The 18,502-nt window shown below is 48.9% G+C and overlaps 1 protein-coding gene across 3 annotated transcripts; it reads left to right on the plus strand.

Moving 5' to 3' along the window:
* The first annotated feature begins 3,227 nt into the window (after positions 1 to 3,227).
* On the plus strand, positions 3,228 to 17,357 carry LOC101410782 (isovaleryl-CoA dehydrogenase, mitochondrial-like). 3 transcript variants are annotated; one of them, XM_058293918.1, is made up of 12 exons: positions 3,228 to 3,460; positions 4,669 to 4,758; positions 5,046 to 5,097; positions 6,696 to 6,865; positions 8,001 to 8,094; positions 8,278 to 8,414; positions 10,077 to 10,173; positions 11,287 to 11,380; positions 11,868 to 11,949; positions 12,495 to 12,599; positions 12,706 to 12,778; positions 13,828 to 17,357. In XM_058293918.1, exons 1-12 carry the CDS (start codon positions 3,296 to 3,298, stop codon positions 13,959 to 13,961), a joined length of 1,293 nt encoding a protein of 430 aa, XP_058149901.1. In that variant the 5' UTR covers positions 3,228 to 3,295; the 3' UTR covers positions 13,962 to 17,357. The 3 variants fall into 3 exon arrangements, with proteins under 3 accessions (XP_058149901.1, XP_058149903.1, XP_058149902.1); XM_058293920.2 differs by having other exon boundaries at positions 3,268 to 3,460; positions 12,734 to 12,778; XM_058293919.1 differs by lacking the exon at positions 12,706 to 12,778 and having other exon boundaries at positions 3,268 to 3,460.
* The last annotated feature ends 1,145 nt before the right edge of the window (positions 17,358 to 18,502 follow it).

The following is an 18,502-nucleotide window of genomic DNA, read 5'->3' on the forward strand; positions in this document are numbered from 1 at the left end:
GTCTTAGAAACTGAAGATGCATTCGCTAGTAAGGCTCTGGTCCCCCTCCTGGTAGCCTGGGAAGTCCTGTTCCTTCTCCACCCCACCCCACCCCAGGCCCTGAGGTTGTCTCCAGGGGCCCCCAAGGCTGTTTGCAGGCAAGCAGCTGAACAATTAATCTTTAAACTCTTAATGGGCTCTTTTTTTCTTTTGTGGCATTATTGTATTTTTTTTTAACTTAATTTTTTTTTTAAGATGCTTAGATTACATAAATGTTACATAAAAAATGTAGGGGAGGGAGGCAGATTTGGCTCAATTTATCTGCCTACTACATGGGAGGTCCAGGGTTCAAACCCAGGGCATCCTGACCCGTGTGATGAGTTGGCCCATGTGCAGTGCTGATGCGCACAAGGAGTGCCATGCCACGCAGGGGTGTCCCGCATGTAGGGGAGCCCCATGTGCAACGAGTGCGCCCCGTAAGGGGAGCCACCCCACACGAAAATATACAGCCTGCCCAGGAGTGGCACCACACAAACGGAGAGCTGACGCAGCAAGAAGACACAACAAAATGAGACACAGATTCCCAGTGCCACTAACAAAAATGCAAGTGGACACAGAGGAACACACAGCGAGGGGGGAGCAGATGTGGCTCAATTGATAGAGCATCTGCCTACCATATGGAAGGTCCAGGGTTCGATCCCTAGGGCCTCCTGACCTGTGTGGTAAGCTAGCCCACACGCAGTGATTCTACGCAAGGAGTGCCGTGTCACGCAGGGGCGCCCCCGCGTAGTGGAGACCTGTGTGCAAGGAGTGCACCCCACAAGGACAGACACCCCACGTGATAAAAACCAGTCCACCCAGGAGTGGTGCTGCACAAAGGGAGAACTGACTCAGCAAATAATGCAACAAAAAAGAGACGCAGTTTCCTAGTGCTGCCTGACAATGCAAGCAGGCACAGAACACACAACGAATGGACAGAGAGAGCAGACAGCTGGGGTGGGGGGTGGAGGGGGAGAGAAATAAATTTTAAAAAATAATAAATCTTTAAAAAAAAAAATGGAGGGGATTCCCATATGCCCCACTCCCTACCTCTCCTACACTTTCCCACATTAACAACATCGTTCATTAGTGTGGTACCTTTGTTACAACCGATGGACACATATTGGAGCATTGCCACTAAGTGTGTATTATAGTCTAAACTCTCTCTCTCACAATCTTGTAAGTTATGACAAGATATATAATGGCCTGTATCCGTCATTGCAACATCATTCAGGACAATTCCAATGTCCCAAAAATGCCCCCATATTACACGTATTTTTCCCTCTTCCTGCCCTCAGAACCTCCAAGGACCACTGTCTCCACATCAATGATAAAAGTTCGTTCATTGCTAGAATAACAATAAGTCTATAGTAGAATAGCAGTAAGTTACTTACGTCCACCATTCATTCCCCAGTCCTGAGGATTCTGGGCTGGCGATGCCCACTCCACCTCTGACTGAGAGGGGGCTTAGATCCCATGGGGCAGACGGATGGGACTCTCTTGCTTGCAGTTGTAGACTCTGCATTGTGCATCATCATCTTGTTAGAAGTCCTGGCGGGGTCCAATGAACAGGACAGTAGGTGTTACAACTCTGTTGAGGGCCTGAGTGACACATAGAAAGCCAGAAGATTTAAGTCTCCTGGACGTACACCTATCAACTCTAGTACTAATTATAGATTCAAATAGAAAGGGCAAAACAGCTGTGTGTAGGGAAACCACAATTGAATCCAACTCTGACACACTGGAGAGCATAAATTCCAAAGTAGAGCCCGCTGGCCGAGTGCCAAACTCCTGAGCTGTTAGTCCTACCCGTAGTGTCTGGCTGACTCTGGAGCTCTTGAAGGGCTTTCACAGTCTAAACTGTTAAACTTGATACCTGGCAGTGGGCATAAAATGAGACCACTTCCTAAGATCTTTCCAAGATTAGGCCAAAAGAAAGTGTTCAAGCCAGCCCTTTTCCAGAGAAAGAGCTCAGCTTGGCAGCTTCAGTCCAGAACCGGGGTCTGGATGGCTCCTGAGACCTGGGGTGCTATGGGGATGCCTAGGGGCACAGCCTCTGAGTTCCCTGGATGCCAAGAACCAGAGCTGCAGCTCCAAACATCTCCCAAGGCCTGGGCAACTTGGGAGCTTTGGTTTGGAGGGGAAATTTTAGTCAGGCCTGGAGTCTGGGAATCCAGATTGTTTTTCCCTCGAATAATGGGCGTGGCCTCTAGCATACCAACAGGCTCCCACGGGGGTGTGTATTAGACAGCCAAAGGGGTGCCGATGCCAAGTACCAGGAATCTGTTGGCTTTTATAAAGGGTATTTATTTGGGGTAAAAGCTTACAGTTACAAGGCCCTAAAAAGTCCAGCTTAAGGTACCATAAAAGGAACTTTCTTACCCAAGTCATTTGCCACCTCTTGAAGCAAGATGGTGGGCAATTTCTGTGAGGGTTCAGCCTTCCTTTCTCTCTGGCAGTACAGGCTGGCATAGGGCTCGTTATTTTCTGGGCTCAGCTGCAAACTATCAGGCTAATGAGTATCTCTCCTCCTGGGGCCTCTGGATCCAAGTTCTCTGCCATGTCTATGGAGCTCTCTCTCTCTCTTTCTGTGTTTTCTTGAATACCAACTTTTTTGTTTGTTCGTTTTTAAAGATTTATTTTTATTTATTTCTCTCCCCTTCCTCCCACCCTTGGCTGCTCTGTGTCCATTCGCTGTGTGTTCTTCTGTGACCCCTTCTATTGTTTTCAGCCGCCCCCGGAATCTGTGTCTCTCTTTGCTGTGTCCTCTTGCTGTGTCAGCTCTCCCTGTGTGTACAGCACCATTCCTGGGCAGGCTGCCACTTTCTTTCCTGCTGGGCGGCTCTCCTTACGGGGCACACTCCTTGCGTGTGGGGCTCCCCTACACCGGGGACACCCCTGCGTGGAGGGCACTCCTAGCGCGCATCAGCACTGCGCCTGGGCCAGCTCCACACGGGTCAAGGAGGCCCCGGGTTTCAACCTCCCACCTCCCGTGTGGTAGGGCGATGCTCTATCTCTTCAACCAAGGCCGCTTCGCTCTGCTTCCTTTCCAACGCAAAAATAAATAACTCAAAGTTAAGAACTGCCCCAGACCCGTGACCTCGGCACCACGTGTGGGTGGCCAAGGACGGCGCGGCCTCGGGAGGGCAGCCGCGGCCGATCGGCCTCCGCGAGCAATCGGCGGCCAGAGGCCCACCCCCTCCCGACTGCGCCGGGATTGGTGGAGCCCGAGGCCCGCGGGAGCAGCTCCCGCTCGCGTCTGTGCGGCTACGCAGACATGGCGACCGCCGCCTGGCTGCTGGGGCGACGTGTGGCGAGCGGGAGGCCGCGCCTGCTGCCGCCGCGGCCGCGGCCGCCGCTCGCACGCCTGGTTTCCCAGCCCGCGCACTCGCCCTTGCCCGTGGACGATGCCATCAACGGACTGAACTCAGAGCAGAAGCAGGTAGGGAGCCAGACGCCCTTCCGGGCCCGGGGCCTCCTGCCGGCCCGCGGGCCTTGCCTACAGCGCCGCGCAGTCGGCGGGGCGCGGCCTCGGCGCTGGTCCGCCGGGTGCGCGGCGCCGCGGCTGGGGCGGCCGTGGGGGCGCGGGCCGTGAGTGCGCTCTCTGTGGCCCGCCCCGCCGGCCTCCTTCCCAGTCTGAGCGGAAGGCTTGAGTTAGAGGGTGACAGGGTCGTCCGGGAGACGGCTGGTGTTTTGGTGAAGGGTTGGCAGGGGCTCGTGGCACTCGCTGGTGGCAAAAAGGGCCGTCCCTCTCAGTGAAGTCCACTTACAGCTGAGGACTGTCAGAGGCCCTGGTTCTCAAACTCAGTCACCAGGAAATCCTTTTTTTTCAATGCACCTATTAGAAGTTCTGAAGTGCAGTGTGACTGTCAGTATTTTCCAGCGCTTGACCTCAAACCCCAAAGTTAAACAAGAACTCTGATGACCTTCCAAATGGAATGGAGACAGATCCCTTCTGGAAGGAGGGAGGTGTGTGTGCCCTGGGAGGCCGGATGGAATTCGCAGGGAAGTCTTGGTCCTGTGGCCCTGCACAAGTGCCTGAGCTTCCCAGGAACTCCAAAGTCCTAGGGGCCCACCGTGGAATCTCCCAGACAGAGAGGGTCAATCTTGTTCTCTAGCTTTCCCGCCCAGAGGCTTTTGTAATCTCTTTGAGTAATCAATCCCTTTTAGCAAAAGCCTGGGGAGTGGGAGGTGGGGAGGCAGGGAGGGGACTAGTTCCAAGCCCTGAGAGAGGAGTGTGGCTGGAGCACAAGGAGTGAGGGGTGAGAAAGGTACTGGGGAAGGCTGGAAGAGTCAGCGAGGGTCAGCTCATACAGGGCATGTAATACAGCCTGGGTAAGGACTTGCGTTTTATTCCAAGTACAGTGGGAAGCCACTGAATGATTTTATGTGGGGGAGTAGCATTTCAAAAGTAATCTTCAAAAACGTCTAGACTGAGGACCTTAAGAAAGAGGGACAAAGATAATCTCTTAGGAAGCAGAAACTAGTAGGGCCTCTAAGTTTTAGTGGGACGCTGTTTGGTGAGGTTACTTGTGCCCAGCAACAAAAAATGGGCAGTGTCCCTGAAGGTATCCTCAGCAGTGGAGATGCGGTCCTTAGCAGCAATAATGTCCTGGCTTCAGCGGCATCTGTCCACCTCTCTGCCTCTAGCTTCGTCAGACCATGGTGAAATTCCTTCAGGAACACTTGGCCCCCAAGGCCCAGGAGATAGATCAGAGCAATGAATTCAAGAACCTGCGTGTGAGTTGTGAGGCCTGGGGCAGGGGGTAGGGGAGGGGGACTTGGGGGGGCCTGGAGGTCAGGGGAGAGGGGTCTGGGGGCGGGGCACGGCCACAGGGCAGTCTGTGGGAGCTGAGCTGGGCTGGGCTAGGAGTTGCATTGCTTCCTCTTCTGGTAAGTGAAACCTCCCTACGAATGCATCCTCTTTCTCTGAAGCCTTGGGACCTCATGGTCCAAGTGTGCCAGGCACCCCGTGGCTGGCTGCTGCCTTCTCACAGCTCTCTCTATTCACTCCACTCTTTTGGCAGGAGTTTTGGAAGCAACTGGGGAGCTTGGGAGTATTGGGCATCACAGCCCCTGGTAAGTATAGTTCCTTTCCCTATAGAGAACTTTTCTTGAACACTGGAGAAGTTCCCAGAAGAAGCAGGAAAGGAGGAGAACCAGATCATGCTCAAAGAAACCCAGAACTTCCTCTTGGCCTTCCAATCTGCAGTTGGCCATCAGCCCAGAGAAGAACACACTCTTCTGTTTGTTTCGGCAGCAATGTTGAGAAGGCAAAGGGATTTGGCCAGTGTGGTTGACTTGAACTCTGCTTGCTTAGTAGCTCTGCCATGTGATTGGGGGAATTTCGGAAACTCTCAGTCAAACATTTGTCTTAACATCTTGGCGTCACTGCCTCCCCTGAGCACTGAGCTGTGCCCTATCAGTGGCTTTTGCCTATAGCTCATTTTCCCTGTCCTGGAGCTCATTTGGCAGCAGATGGAAGGGGAAGTCTGTTGGGCCTCCAGGTGAGGTGGCCAGAGGATATATTTAATAAGCCCTCCCTGGGCCTACCCAGTATCCCCTGTGGGTCTTATCACTTATTTGCAGGGGGGAGAAATTGGGCTTTGTTTTGGGTGTTAGCGTCGGAAGCAGAGGCTCATCTTGGCATGCAGTGCCTGGTTGTAGAGGAAGCTGAGGCCTCACCAGCCAAGGCCTGGACGGGAGAATCGGCTTATATTCACTCAGAAGATCAGAACGCGAGGCAGAATGCAATTCACTTCTCCTTACATCTTCCCCCTCACCAGTTGGAGGACAGTTCTTGGGATTTAAGCTGATCATAGAAAGTTATATCATGAGTAACAATAAAATATGAAACCATTTAAAAATCAATTTAGACCACCTAAATGTGAAATAGTAGGGGGAATGCTGCTGGACATCCTAAGGAAGACTCTTTCTCCCAAGGTGTCCTGGTGACGGTTTCAAATTTTCATTGCCCATGAGCTGCCTGGAGTTGCTGATCTTCCCCTAGAACCCTAAGACTGGCCTGAATTCTTGGTCAGAGTCAATGAGTGCAGAGAGCCTTGCCAAGGTTTACCCAAAGAGCAGTTTTTAAAGGGAGTTTTGAAATTCCCTACCGGCATCTCTTTTGCTCTCTGCTGTCCAGCCCACTCCCAGAGTTTCTCTTGGGGTGTGGCCCTCCTGTCTCCCGTCCCCAGTCATGCTTCTTCAGGTGCAAACCTATGCTGTGACCATCTCACCTCCCTTATGCCTTTTTGCACGTACTCCCCTTTGCTTTGGATCTGTCCGTAGTACTCTGAATCCTCCCTCATTGTATTTCTCTGTTAAACTCCAAGTTCTCTTTCTTCATTTGTGTATCTGCCTCTGCACTGCTATAACTTTCTAAATAGTGGGTGCTCAGATTGTTCTCTTGTCTTCATTAAGAAACACATTTGAGATAATGCAAGCATTGCAATGATTCTTTTCTGAAACAAACCTCAGCCAGCAAGGAGCAGCAGGCAAAACCAGTCCTGTGAGCTCGTACAAGGAGAGTCCACAGACTCAGCTTATTCCCTTGCTAGATAAAACTTAGGTTAGGTGCTACAAGGCTGTTTCTTTAACAAATGTACGATTCCTGTCACTGTACCAATTTATTATGTGCTACTTTTTCCTTTGCCCTGCACCAACCCCACTGCCAGTTCAATATGGCGGCTCAGGACTGGGCTACCTGGAACATGTCCTGGTGTTGGAGGAGATCTCCCGAGCTTCTGGAGCAGTGGGACTCAGTTACGGTGCCCACTCCAACCTCTGCATCAACCAAATTGTGCGCAATGCGAATGAGGCCCAGAAGGAGAAGTATCTTCCCAAGGTGAGGGAATGGGCATGCAGATTCATATGCCGACCTCCTGGTGCAACTGTCAGCTGTTAGAAACCCTCCCTGCCCAGTTGGTGAGCACAAGGCAGACATGCTTTCTGTGGGATATAACCTTGAACCAATGGTCCTTAGAAAGGGGCCAGAGATTTGCTTTCAACTACTTCATTCGAAACAGTTAAAGACAGGACCAGAATTCCTGACTTAGTCAATAGCATTAGAAGAGCACTTTAAGAAATGAACCAATAGAACTAGCTTCTTTTGCAAAGGAAAGCAGAGAAGGAGAGGCATTTAGAGCCTCGTAGATAATTAGGCTTCTCTTCTAGGACCTCACCAATGCCCTCGTCTAAAAGAGAAGTTTAAGTGGTATGTATTAGTCAGCCAAAGGGGTGCTAATGCAAAGTACCAGAAATCTGTTGGCATTTATAAAGGGTTTTCATTTCAGGTAGAAACTTACAGTCACAAGGCCATAAAGGATAAGTTACTTCCCTCTCCAAAGTCTGTTGCCATGTATTGGAGCAAGATGGCTGCTGGTCTATGAGGGTTCAAGCTTCGTCTTCCTCCTAAGGCTCCATGGGCCCAGCTCCTTCTGTTCTCAGCTGTAGACTGGTAGAAGGCTTGTCTCTCTCAGTGGGGCTCATTTCTTTCTGGGCTCAGCTGCTCTACTCTCTTCACAAGGTCAGCAGTAGAGCATTAGTCACATTCTCTTCCCAGGGCCTCTGCCGTGCCTAATGGAGCCTTCTGTCTTTCGTCACATACCTGCTTCCCTGTGTATTTACTTCCTGGGGTTCCAGCATCAAAACTCCCACGCACCCCTCTGCTGTGCGGTTTTCTCTCTGAGTCCCCGCCCACCAAGGGGGCAGAACCTCAACATCCTACTGACATGGCCGAATCAAAGCCTTAATCATAATTTAATCAAGTAAAAGTGAAACCTCAGGATCTAAATCAATCTGCTACACTCAGAAGAACAGACCAGCTTATAAACATAATCCAATATCTCTATTTTTGGAAATCATAAATAATACCAAACTACTACAGGGTGTAATGTGGAATGGCAAGAAGCAGTATCACAATAAGCTCCCATAGGGTACTTTTGGAGTCACAGCAAAGACCTTTGGGGTTTTCCTTGCAGCTGATCAGCGGTGAGTCCATTGGAGCCCTGGCCATGAGTGAGTCCAACGCTGGCTCTGATGTTCTTTCCATGAAGCTAAAAGCAGAAAAGCAAGGTGAGGCTCCTTTTGATCTGGGAGCTGAAATGGGTAGAGGGACAGACTATGGGAGGTGGCCTTTCCTGGTTTTGCAGCATCATTCGCCAACTGGGCAGCTTCTTCCTCAACCAAAGTTTTGTGGATCGACTACCTGAGATGAGCCAAGATGCCTTAAGCAAATAGCCAGTTTCTCATCCATAGGAGATTACTACATCCTCAATGGCAACAAGTTCTGGATTACTAATGGCCCTGATGCTGACGTCATCATTGTCTATGCCAAGACAGATGTGGCTGCTGTGCCAGCTTCTCGGGGCATCACAGCCTTCATTGTGGAGAAGGTGAGTATGGGTGGATGCGTGGTCAGGGGCGCTTTTTGCTCCTGGAAGTGCTTCCAGAGATGTTCCTTTCAACTGATCGTGCATGATCTCTGTGTGCTGTGGGTGGAGGTGAGGCCGAAGAGGAGACTTTGAAGGGGGCTGACAGGAGATTGGTCAGAAAGCAGAGTCTGGGGAGGATGGGTCAGGTCTGAAGATGGTGGAGCGGTCCACAGAGCCAGGTGATACAAAGAGGTCCAAGAAGATGAAGGGTGAAAAGAGGCCATTGGATTGAGGCCACCCAGTTGTCACTGGTTACCTTGGTGAAGCTATGGAAGATTGTCATGTGGATGGGAAAGGAAATGGGACTCCAAATGTGTCTGCACCTTTACAAATGTGGGCAGTAAAAGCAAGAGGGAGATAGAGCAAGTTTGGAGTTTGGGTATTTTGTTTTTTGTTTTTTTTTAATTAGGTAATACCGGGGATTGAACCCGATACCTTGTACATGGGAAGCAGGCATTCAAACCACTGAACTATACCCACTCCCCTGAGTTTGCTTTAATGAGTGTTGTGAAGGTTTGTAATACTCTTAGTAGAGAGTGGGAACAGTAGCTAAATAGGACTGGAGGAGGAGAAAGTTGAGTAGCCAGAAGGGTGTGGCTAGCAACTAAAGGAACAGTGACAAATGCAATATATGATCCAGAACTGGATCTAATAATAGAGGAGAAAAGGCCCAAAAAGACTTTATTGGGACATGTGAATAAAATAGAAATATGGACTCTAAACTTTATATCAATGTTAAAGTTCTTGAACTTGATGACTGCACTTAAGGTGGTACATATGCAGAAATCCTTGTTCTTAGGACGTATACATGGGAGAACTCCGTGTTCAAGGAGTATGATGTACACAACCTACTTGAATGTTAAGTTAATAGGTAAATAGATAATAGATCGATAGGTAGATGGATAGATAGAATGATAGGTTGATAGATTGATGGGCAGGTAAATCGATAGAATGTCACAGCAAATGTGGCAAAATATTAAAAGTTGGTGAATCTGGGTATCTGGGGCGTGGGGAGTATGGAAAGTTGGCAGTCTTGTGTGAGTTTTGCATTATTGCAACTGTCAGAAAGCTTAAGGGAGAAAAAGAATGTGGCTGAGATGGCAGTTGTCAAGATAGCCAGCCTGGAGTGGAAAGAAAACTGCATTGCAGGTACTCGGCTGGCTACTTGTGAACATATTGCATCTAATTAGCCCCACTCAAAGCAGTCGGGTGGTTGAACTGACCCTGGATAGGACTCCATTAAGTCCAAACGGCAGAAGGACAAGAGGGCAAAGGCATTGAGTGGGCTGGCGGAGTGTCTGAGAAGCTCTTTCCCCTGAGGAAGGAAACAAAGCCAGGGGCTAAGGAGGAGTCAGGGAACGGGGTGTTTCTTGGAGAAGAACTGGGGAGAATGCCAGCTTCCAGAGGAGAGCCAGGGATCAGAATGGAGTGTGAGGACAGGAGGTTCTAGCAGTGGAACAGTGTCGTGACCAGAGTGGGACCATAGGAGCAGAATGCTGCCTCACTGCGCAGGGCAGGGACCTAACGGGAAGGTAGGCACACCTTCTTCCTAGGAGCCTTTCCTTTCCTTGGCATCCTTGGAAAGGTGGTCTGTAATAGGGCCATCTTTTGTTTCCTGGAAAGGACATGCCTGGCTTCAGCACCTCCAAGAAGTTGGACAAGCTGGGGATGAGGGGCTCTAACACTTGTGAGCTAATCTTTGAAGACTGCAAGGTGCCTGGTGAGTTTCTGTGTGCATGGAGGAGCCCCAGTCCTGATCCCTTCCCATGCTGATGTGGTTGTTCTCAAGCTGAGCAAGCCCATCTCCTGACCAGAGAGGCTTGTCAGCTCGCCAGTGACATGCAGTTGGTCTATGGACCTGCCACCCAGTCCCCTGTCCGTGTGGTCCTCCCGAGACTGCTTGGACAGCTCTCCTTCCTGGCCAGGGCTGCTGAGCAGGATTGATGCAGGACATGTTTGCTAGGTGAATAACACTGTGCCCAGGGCTTGTCTCTGGAGGACAGCTGCAAGACTGCCCCATGTCGTGAATGTCTTTCAGACTTGTTAGTGTATTAGTACAGCCCGTGAGTTGCTCATTAATGATACTGAAAAGTTTCTGAATAAACGCACAGAAGCTGGGCTCAGTGAAAGGAAGGAAATTCCGTTTGAGTGTGGTATTTTTCTCCCCTGAGATAGAACTGAAAATTTGGTACAGTGTGGCATGGTGGGAGAGCCTCCACCCCAACCGCGTGCTAATGAGACCAAGGGCATGGATTTGATCACCTTGACCCTAGGTGCCTTAGGGCCCTAGATCCCATCTCTCCCTCTACCTGCTCTCAGAGAAAAGTGTGCTTTGGTTACAAGAAGCATCTAGGGAGGGCGAGCTGTGCAGGTGCTTCTCTGTCAACAGTAAAAAGACCTCATCTGACTGGGAAACGGACTTTGGCCCAGTGGTTGGGGCGTCCGTCTACCACATGGGAGGTCCGCGGTTCAAGCCCCGGGCCTCCTTGACCCGTGTGGAGCTGGCCCATGCGCAGTGCTGATGCGCGCAAGGAGTGCCTTGCCACAGAGGGGTGTCCCCCGCGTAGGGGAGCCCCTCGCGCAAGGAGTGCACCCGTGAGGAAAAGCCGCCCAGCGTGAAAAGAGAGAGCAGCCTGCCGAGGAATGGCGCCGCCCACACTTTCCGTGCCGCTGACGACAACAGAAGCGGACAAAGAAACAAGACACAGCGGATAGACACCAAGAACAGACAACCAGGGGAGGGGGGGAAATTAAATAAATAAATAAACCTTTAAAAAAAAAAAAGTGAGGAGGCTGTGCAGTTTCTTCCCACTGACCAGCACTCTGCCAACAGCTTCCAACATCCTGGGCCAGTTGAGTAAGGGTGTGTACGTGCTGATGAGCGGGCTGGACCTGGAGCGGCTGGTGATGGCTGGCGGACCACTGGGGTGAGTGTGAGGCTGTGACGGGGAGCTGGGCCCTTTCCGCCTCCTTGGCAGTGGGTGCCTTCAGAAGCAGGAGCCTCCTTCTCCTTGGGGGGCCTCCTAGCCACTGCCCTTTCTCTCCTGGGTCAAAAGGAGCCTCCTCCTGCTGTGTTTCATTCCTCACACGGAGCAAAACACAGCCTAAAGAGCAGTGGAGCTTAGCGATTCAGGTTATGAAACGGGGCCTGGGCACTGGTACGCGTCGACTGCAGAGGCCCAGCAGTGCCACATCTGTTCTCGGGAGGCAGGGGCACAAGGGCTGGGCCTGCGGTGCAGTTCCAGGGCAGGGTGACGAGAGTCTGCGTGCTCGCTTTCTCCTCCCCGGTGCTCCAGTTCCTTGCTTGCTGAGCTTCCCTCCCACCCCAGGCTTTCCACACTGGCATTTGCTGCCCAGATTGGCAGTGATGGGGAAACGAGGCTCCTCCCCCAGAGTCTTTCTCTTTTCTGGCAGGCTCATGCAAGCCGTCCTCGATCATACCCTTCCCTACCTGCACATGAGGGAAGCCTTCGGCCAGAAGATCGGCCACTTCCAGGTGAGTGGGACGTTTTGTTGGGGTAACATTTTCAGTGGATGAATGAAGCCGTGGGGCGTGCTCTTTGCTCTCCTTCTCTAGCAAGATTAGCTTGAATGCTTGAAATGCCCTTTCTTCAGCATTCTACCTGGCTCTGGGATTTTTTTAGGAAGTTCCTCACATTGTCAACTCGGTTCGTGTTTGAGATGAATGAATGAGGAACCACAAGGCCGGGGCGTGAAGTGTGCCGATTGTGGGGAGGCATAAGGGAAAGGGAGCCTGAAGAAGCTGCAGGAAGTGAACGAGGATTGCAGCAGAGGGTGCCTGGGTGGGGGGTTCCCTTTTAGAGACAGCGGGCCGCCTCAGGGTGCTGAGTCCACAGTGGCCTGAACTCCAGACGTGCTACCGCTCCTGTCATGGTAGGCAGGTGCCCTTTCCTCACTGTCCCCGGATTCCCCATTCCTAGCTGTCAGGTTGCTTTTGCTGACCTGCTCTTGGTACCTGGAAAGCATGTTCTGCCAGGACAGTGGCTCCAGCATGTTGACTGGTGACCTCCCTTTGACCAGTTGATGCAGGGGAAGATGGCCGACATGTACACCCGCCTCATGTCGTCTCGGCAGTACGTCTACAACGTCGCTAAGGCCTGCGATGAAGGCCACTGCACTCCCAAGGTAAGGGCCAGCCCACGTGGGGAAAGGCTAGGGCAGTGGGCCAGCACTGGAACAAGGTCCACCCGGCCCTGGCGAGGCCCCACCGACCCAGAGGCTCTCCCCCCAGGACTGTGCGGCCGTGCTTCTTTATGCAGGTGAATGCGCCACAAAGGTAGCCTTGGACGGCATCCAGTGTCTCGGTGAGTGACCCCCACCCCCACTACCAGGGCTGCTGTCACTTCTGGTGCACGTGGCTTTCTCCTGAAAGAGGTTTCCTCTCCATTCCTCACTGTGCTCAAGCCAACCAAGCAGAGCTGGAACCTTGAAGCTCCTTCTGCCCTACTGACTAGGGAGACATGGGAAAGCAACCTGCTGGAGGCCACAGGTTGCCTCTTAAGTAATGCCCCTCTCAGCCCCTCCCGGATACGCAGATCTACCTGTTTTATCATTTTGCCACGTTTGCCAGAGCATTCTATCTGTCCATCCGTCAGTCCCTCTTATCTTCTGAACATTTGGAAAGACTACTGCCTCCTGTTTCTTTGTATGTTTCATAACCTTCTGTTGCAACCTGGACATTTTGACATTTTAATGTGGTGTCTCTGGGTTTTAGACTCGAGTCTATTCCTTAAGCCTGGATCAGCTAGTATCAAGAGCTTTCCTTGAATGCCAGGAGTTAAGAGAGAGAGAAAAAAGTGCCTTTCCCAGTCCTTGAAGCTTGGCCCATGTCAGCGCTCTCCTTGACCATACAGTGAGCCTAGAGATGAGCCAAGGCAAGAGCACAGGGACTCCCGCTTTGCTGCACGTGCATCTTGTCCTGGGCATGCCCATGTGGCCGTAGGAACATCCTTATTTACATGGATCCAAATGGTTTCCCCAGCGTGGTGAGTTGGCTTTGTGGTTGGCTCCGTGACATTTGTGGTCCACTGATTGTGCTGCATTGATAAGCTTTGCTACCAGTTCTACTTTCTGTGGTCTCTTCTACAGCGTTGCTCACTTGAGCAAATAAGGCAGTCGCCTCAGCGGCCCGGTGACTTGAGCTTTGAGAAAACTGGTTGTCATGTCAGTGGCGAGACGAAGCCCTGAAGCACCTCGGTCCCCCGTCTTGGCCTGGTGGAGGGCTGTGTGGTTTTCCGGCTGCTTCCTTTTAATTGCCCTCCTCTTATGGCCTGTCTCCATTTGCCTCCTTTGCTTCGGCCCACTCCCTATCACTTCTGTTGTCCTCTCTCCTCTGCCCAAACCCCGGCTGCAGGTGGTAATGGCTACATCAACGACTTCCCCATGGGCCGTTTTCTGCGAGATGCCAAGCTGTGTGAGATTGGGGCTGGGACCAGTGAAGTGAGGCGGCTGATCATCGGCAGAGCCTTCAACGCAGACTTCCACTAGTCCCAAGACCCTTCAGCCCTTTTCCCAACACCCAAGTGCCTTTGGAAGTAGAGACCTGGCAGCTCTCTTACTTGCCGAAAATAAGCCCTGCTATTGCCCAGCTAACCTTCCTGCCTCAGCTCCTGGCCTCTGCACAAGGGTGGCCTCTACAACAGCTGCTAAGCACCGGGGGCCTCACAGCCAGGGCCAGTGAGCCGGCCAGGAAGAGCATCCGGCAACTTAAAGTGGACTCGACAGGAAGCATGCTGGCTTTTCTGGGGATTGTTGAGACGGGCTCTGGCAACTCTGTGCCCTGCTCTCCAGTGTCTGTGCCGAATGCTGTTATCTCCTTTTGTGGTACCAGCTGATACCAATAACACACAGGGATATAACACACCCAGCCTGAGTCTCCTTACTGAGACATTTACTACAAAAAGGTCTCTCTGGAAGACGAAAATGGTCTCCATTGTATTAATCTATACACAGAGAATACATTTTGGTATTTGATTTTACTAAAATGGGATAAAACTAAGTGTTTTGCAAAAAAAAGAATACCAATAACACACAGGGACATAACACACCCAGCCTGAGTCTCCTTACTGAGACATTTACTACAAAAAGGTCTCTCTGGAAGACGAAAATGGTCTCCATTGTATTAATCTATACACAGAGAATACATTTTGGTATTTGATTTTACTAAAATGGGATAAAACTAAGTGTTTTGCAAAAAAAAGAATACTATAGAGTATATTCTTCATAAGAAAGACGGCTGAAAAATCCCAAAATATGTGGAAATTAAACATAACTCTAAATCACACATGGGTTGAAGTTGTCTCACGATAAAGTAATTTGAGCTAAAAAATAAATTTATTAAAATCTGTGGGATGGGAAGTGGATGCAGCTCACATAATTTGAGTGCCAGCCTCTCACATAGGAGGTCCCAGGTGCAGTTCTGGTGCCTCTTAAAGAAGACAATGAGTAGGCATTGAGCAAAAACGAGCAGCCAGCAAGCTGACAGTGCCCAAAGGCAAAACAAGCAGGGAGTAGACTCAAGCAGTTGAGCACCCACTTCCCACATGGGAGGTCCTGGATTCAGTTCCTGGTACCTCCTCAAGAAAAGACAGACAATGAGAGAGAGGAAAAATAATAAGGAGCAGACAGCAAGCAAAAACAAGCAAATGAGTGCAAACAACTACAAAAGCAAACTCGAGGGAGTTATCCGGGGGGGAGGGAATTTGTGGGATGGAGTGAAAGCTGTGCTTCGAGGGAAATTTATAGCATTGAATGCATATATTAGAAAAGAAGAAAGATCTAAAATCAGCTAAGCGTCTACCTTAGGAAACTGGAACAAGAAGAGCAGTAAAAGCTACCAAAGCAGCAGAAGAAAAATGATAGAGCAGAAATCAATGAAACTGAAAACGGAAACAATTGAGAAAAATTAATGACATGAAAAGCTGCTTTTTGAAAAGACCAATAAAACTGATAAATCTCTAGGCAAGCTAACCAAGAAAAAAAGAGAAGACAATTACTAATATCAGAAATGATATTGATGCTACTGATCCCATCAACATTAAGAGGATAGAACAGCTCTATCTGGTAGTGTAAGTCCTCCCAACTTTTTCTTCTTCAGGATTGCTTCTGCCATTCTAGGTCTTTTGCATTTCCATAAACATTTTAAAATCAGCTTTCTAATTTCTATTAACCTGCTGGAATGTTGATGAGGAATTTAGTGTACCTATAGATCAGTGTGGGAGACTGACATCTTAATACCAAGTCTTCCAACCCGTGATGGTGGTATACTCTCCATTTATTTATGTTGTCTTTAATTTCCGCCAGCAGTGTTTTTGTCATTTTAATGTAGAGGTCTTGCACATCTTCCATTAGTTTTATTATGCGTTTGGTTCTTTTAACTTCTTTTGTATTTTTAAAGTCTCATTTTCCAATTGTTGCTTGTTTATACCATATATGGGCTCTCATGGGAGGCAGGTGCGCAACCATTGAGCTACATCTGCTCCCCAAGGATTGTTTTTGTTGTTATTGTCATTATATTAGGAGGTACTGGGGATTGAACCTGGGACCTCATACATGGTAAGCAGGCACTCAACCACTGAGCTCCACCCGCTCCCCTATACCCTTTATGTACTGTCCTTGTATCCAGTTAGTTGCTGAATTCACGTATTAGTTGCAATAGTTTATAATAGATTCTTTTTAATTTTCTACATTTGCAGTCATGTCATCTCCAAATAATGACAGTTCGATTTCTTTCCAATCTCAATACCTTTTCCGTATTTGCCTAATTGCACTGTCTAGAATCTCCAATGCAATGTTGGATAGAAGTGCTAAGAGACATTCTTGTCTTGTTTCCAACCTCAAGGGGAAATTGTTCAGTATTTCACCATTAGGTATGGCATTAGCTGTGACTTTTATGTAGTATCCTTCATTGGACTAAGAAAGTTCCCTTCTGTATCTCATTTGCTGAGAGTTTATCATGAAAAGATGTTAAATTTTATCAAATGCTTTTTCTGTATCTGTTGACATGCTCATATGATTTTTATCCCTTATTCGATTAATTAGGTGAATTACATTGTTTTACCTTTTTTTTTTAGAAATCTAGCATTTTCCCTTTTAATCATATTCAGATACATATTTCAGTCCTCTTAATTGCATTCACAATACAGTGCTACCATCACAGCCATCCATTATCAAAATATTTCCATCATTCCAAATAGGATCCTGGTACATTTTAAGCATTAACTCCATTTATTTTCCCCTGATTTATTATCTTTTTTTAAAAAGATACATAAGTCGCACAAAATGTTACATTAAAAAATATGAGGCTCCCATATACCCCACTCCCCACACCACCTACTCCTCCCACATCACAGCTTCTTTTCATTAGTGTGGTACATTCATTGCATTTGATGCATTATCTTTTTAAAGTAACATTGGATTCAATTTATATGGTTTTTTCGGAGGTAATGGAGACTGAACCGAGAACCTTGTATGTGGGAGGCAGCACTCAACTACTGAGCTACTCCACTCCCATAAATATATTTTTAGTGACTTTGTGTTTAAGTTCATGAGCGATATCAACCTATAATTTCATTTTCTTGTCATGTTTTGTTATCAGGGTTATATTGGCCACATAAAATTGGAAGATTAAGTTTGGTATTATTTCTTCAAGTGTTTGGAAGAATTCACTAGTGTGAACCCATCTAGGCTTGGAGTTTTTTTCCTGGGAGGGTTTTTAATTGTGGATATAAATTTCTTTATCAGGTAAAAGATTATCCAGCTTTTCTGTTTTTGTTTTATCATTGTTGGGTAGCTTTGGTAAATTGTTTTTCAAGGAAATTTCCCATTTTGTCTACACTGCCAAATGTATTGGCATAAGTCATTAAAAATATCCTTTTAATCTTTTTTGTATCTGTAGGATCTGAGGGCTGCCATCTCTTTATTCCTTTTTTTTCGATTTTTTAAAAAATTTATTTCTCTCCCATTGCCCCCCTAACCCCCCATTGTCTGTTCTCTGTGTCTATTTGCTGCATTGTCTTCTTTGTCCGCTTCTGTTGTTGTGAGCGGCACGGGGATCTGTGTTTCTGTTTGTTGCATCATCTTGTTGTGTCAGCTCTCAGTGTGTGCGCTGCCATTCCTGGGCAGGCTGCACTTTCTTTCGCGCTGGGCAGCTCTCCTTACGGGGCGCACTTCTTGCGCATGGGGCTCCCCAACATGGGGACACCCCTGCATGGCAGGGCACTCCTTGCGCACATCAGCACTGTGCATGGGCCTGCTCCACACGGGTCAAGGAGGCCTGGGGTTTGAACTGCGGACCTCCCATGTGGTAGACGGATGCCCTAACCACTGGGCCAAGTCTGCGTCCCCCTCTTTATTCTTGATATCAGTAATTTGTGATTTTTCTTTTTCTTGATCAGTCTTGCTACTGCTTTTTTTATTTTCTTTTTTTTTTAAGTTATTTTTTAAATTATTGTTTTTAAAGTTAATAGATCACACAAAAGTTTTTTTTTTTTAGATTAATTTATTTCTCTCCCCTCCCCTCCCCACCCGCCTTGTCTGTTCTCTGTGTCTATCCCAAATAAATATCCTTTATAAAAACTAAACAAGGCGGCGCACTTGGCTCAGTGGTTAGGGTGTCCGACTACCACATGGGAGGTCCACAATTCAAGCCCCGGGCCTCCTTGACCCGTGTGGAGCTGGCCCATGCGCAGTGCTGATGCACTCAAGGAGCGCCGTGCCACACAGGGGTGCCCCCCATGTAGGGAGCCCCTGCGAAAGGAGTGCGCCCCATAAGGAGAGCCACCCAGCGCAAAAGAAAGTGCAGCCTGCCTAAGAATGGCGCTGCCCACATGGAGAACTGACACAACAAGATGATGCAACAAAAAAGAAACACAAGATTCCTGTGCCGCTGACAACCACAGAAGCAGACAAAGAAGACGCAGCAAATAGACACAGAGAACAGACGACCAGGGTCGGGGGGTAAGGGGAGAGAAATAAATAAATAAATCTTTAAAAAAAAACTAACCAATTTCTGGTATTTTGTATCCGCA

The sequence above is a fragment of the Dasypus novemcinctus genome, chromosome 3, assembly GCF_030445035.2.
Source record: "Dasypus novemcinctus isolate mDasNov1 chromosome 3, mDasNov1.1.hap2, whole genome shotgun sequence".
Taxonomy (NCBI): domain Eukaryota; kingdom Metazoa; phylum Chordata; class Mammalia; order Cingulata; family Dasypodidae; genus Dasypus; species Dasypus novemcinctus.

What these genes read in the sequence shown, in the direction of transcription:
- LOC101410782 (XM_058293918.1), top strand. Translation starts at nt 3,296, where the DNA reads ATGGCGACCGCCGCCTGGCTGCTGGGGCGACGTGTGGCGAGCGGGAGG. An exon ending in TGAACTCAGAGCAGAAGCAG is followed by an intron (nt 3,461 to 4,668) that starts GTAGGGAGCCAG and finishes CTCTGCCTCTAG; the next exon opens with CTTCGTCAGACCATGGTGAA. An exon ending in AGGAGAAGTATCTTCCCAAG is followed by an intron (nt 6,866 to 8,000) that starts GTGAGGGAATGG and finishes TTTTCCTTGCAG; the next exon opens with CTGATCAGCGGTGAGTCCAT.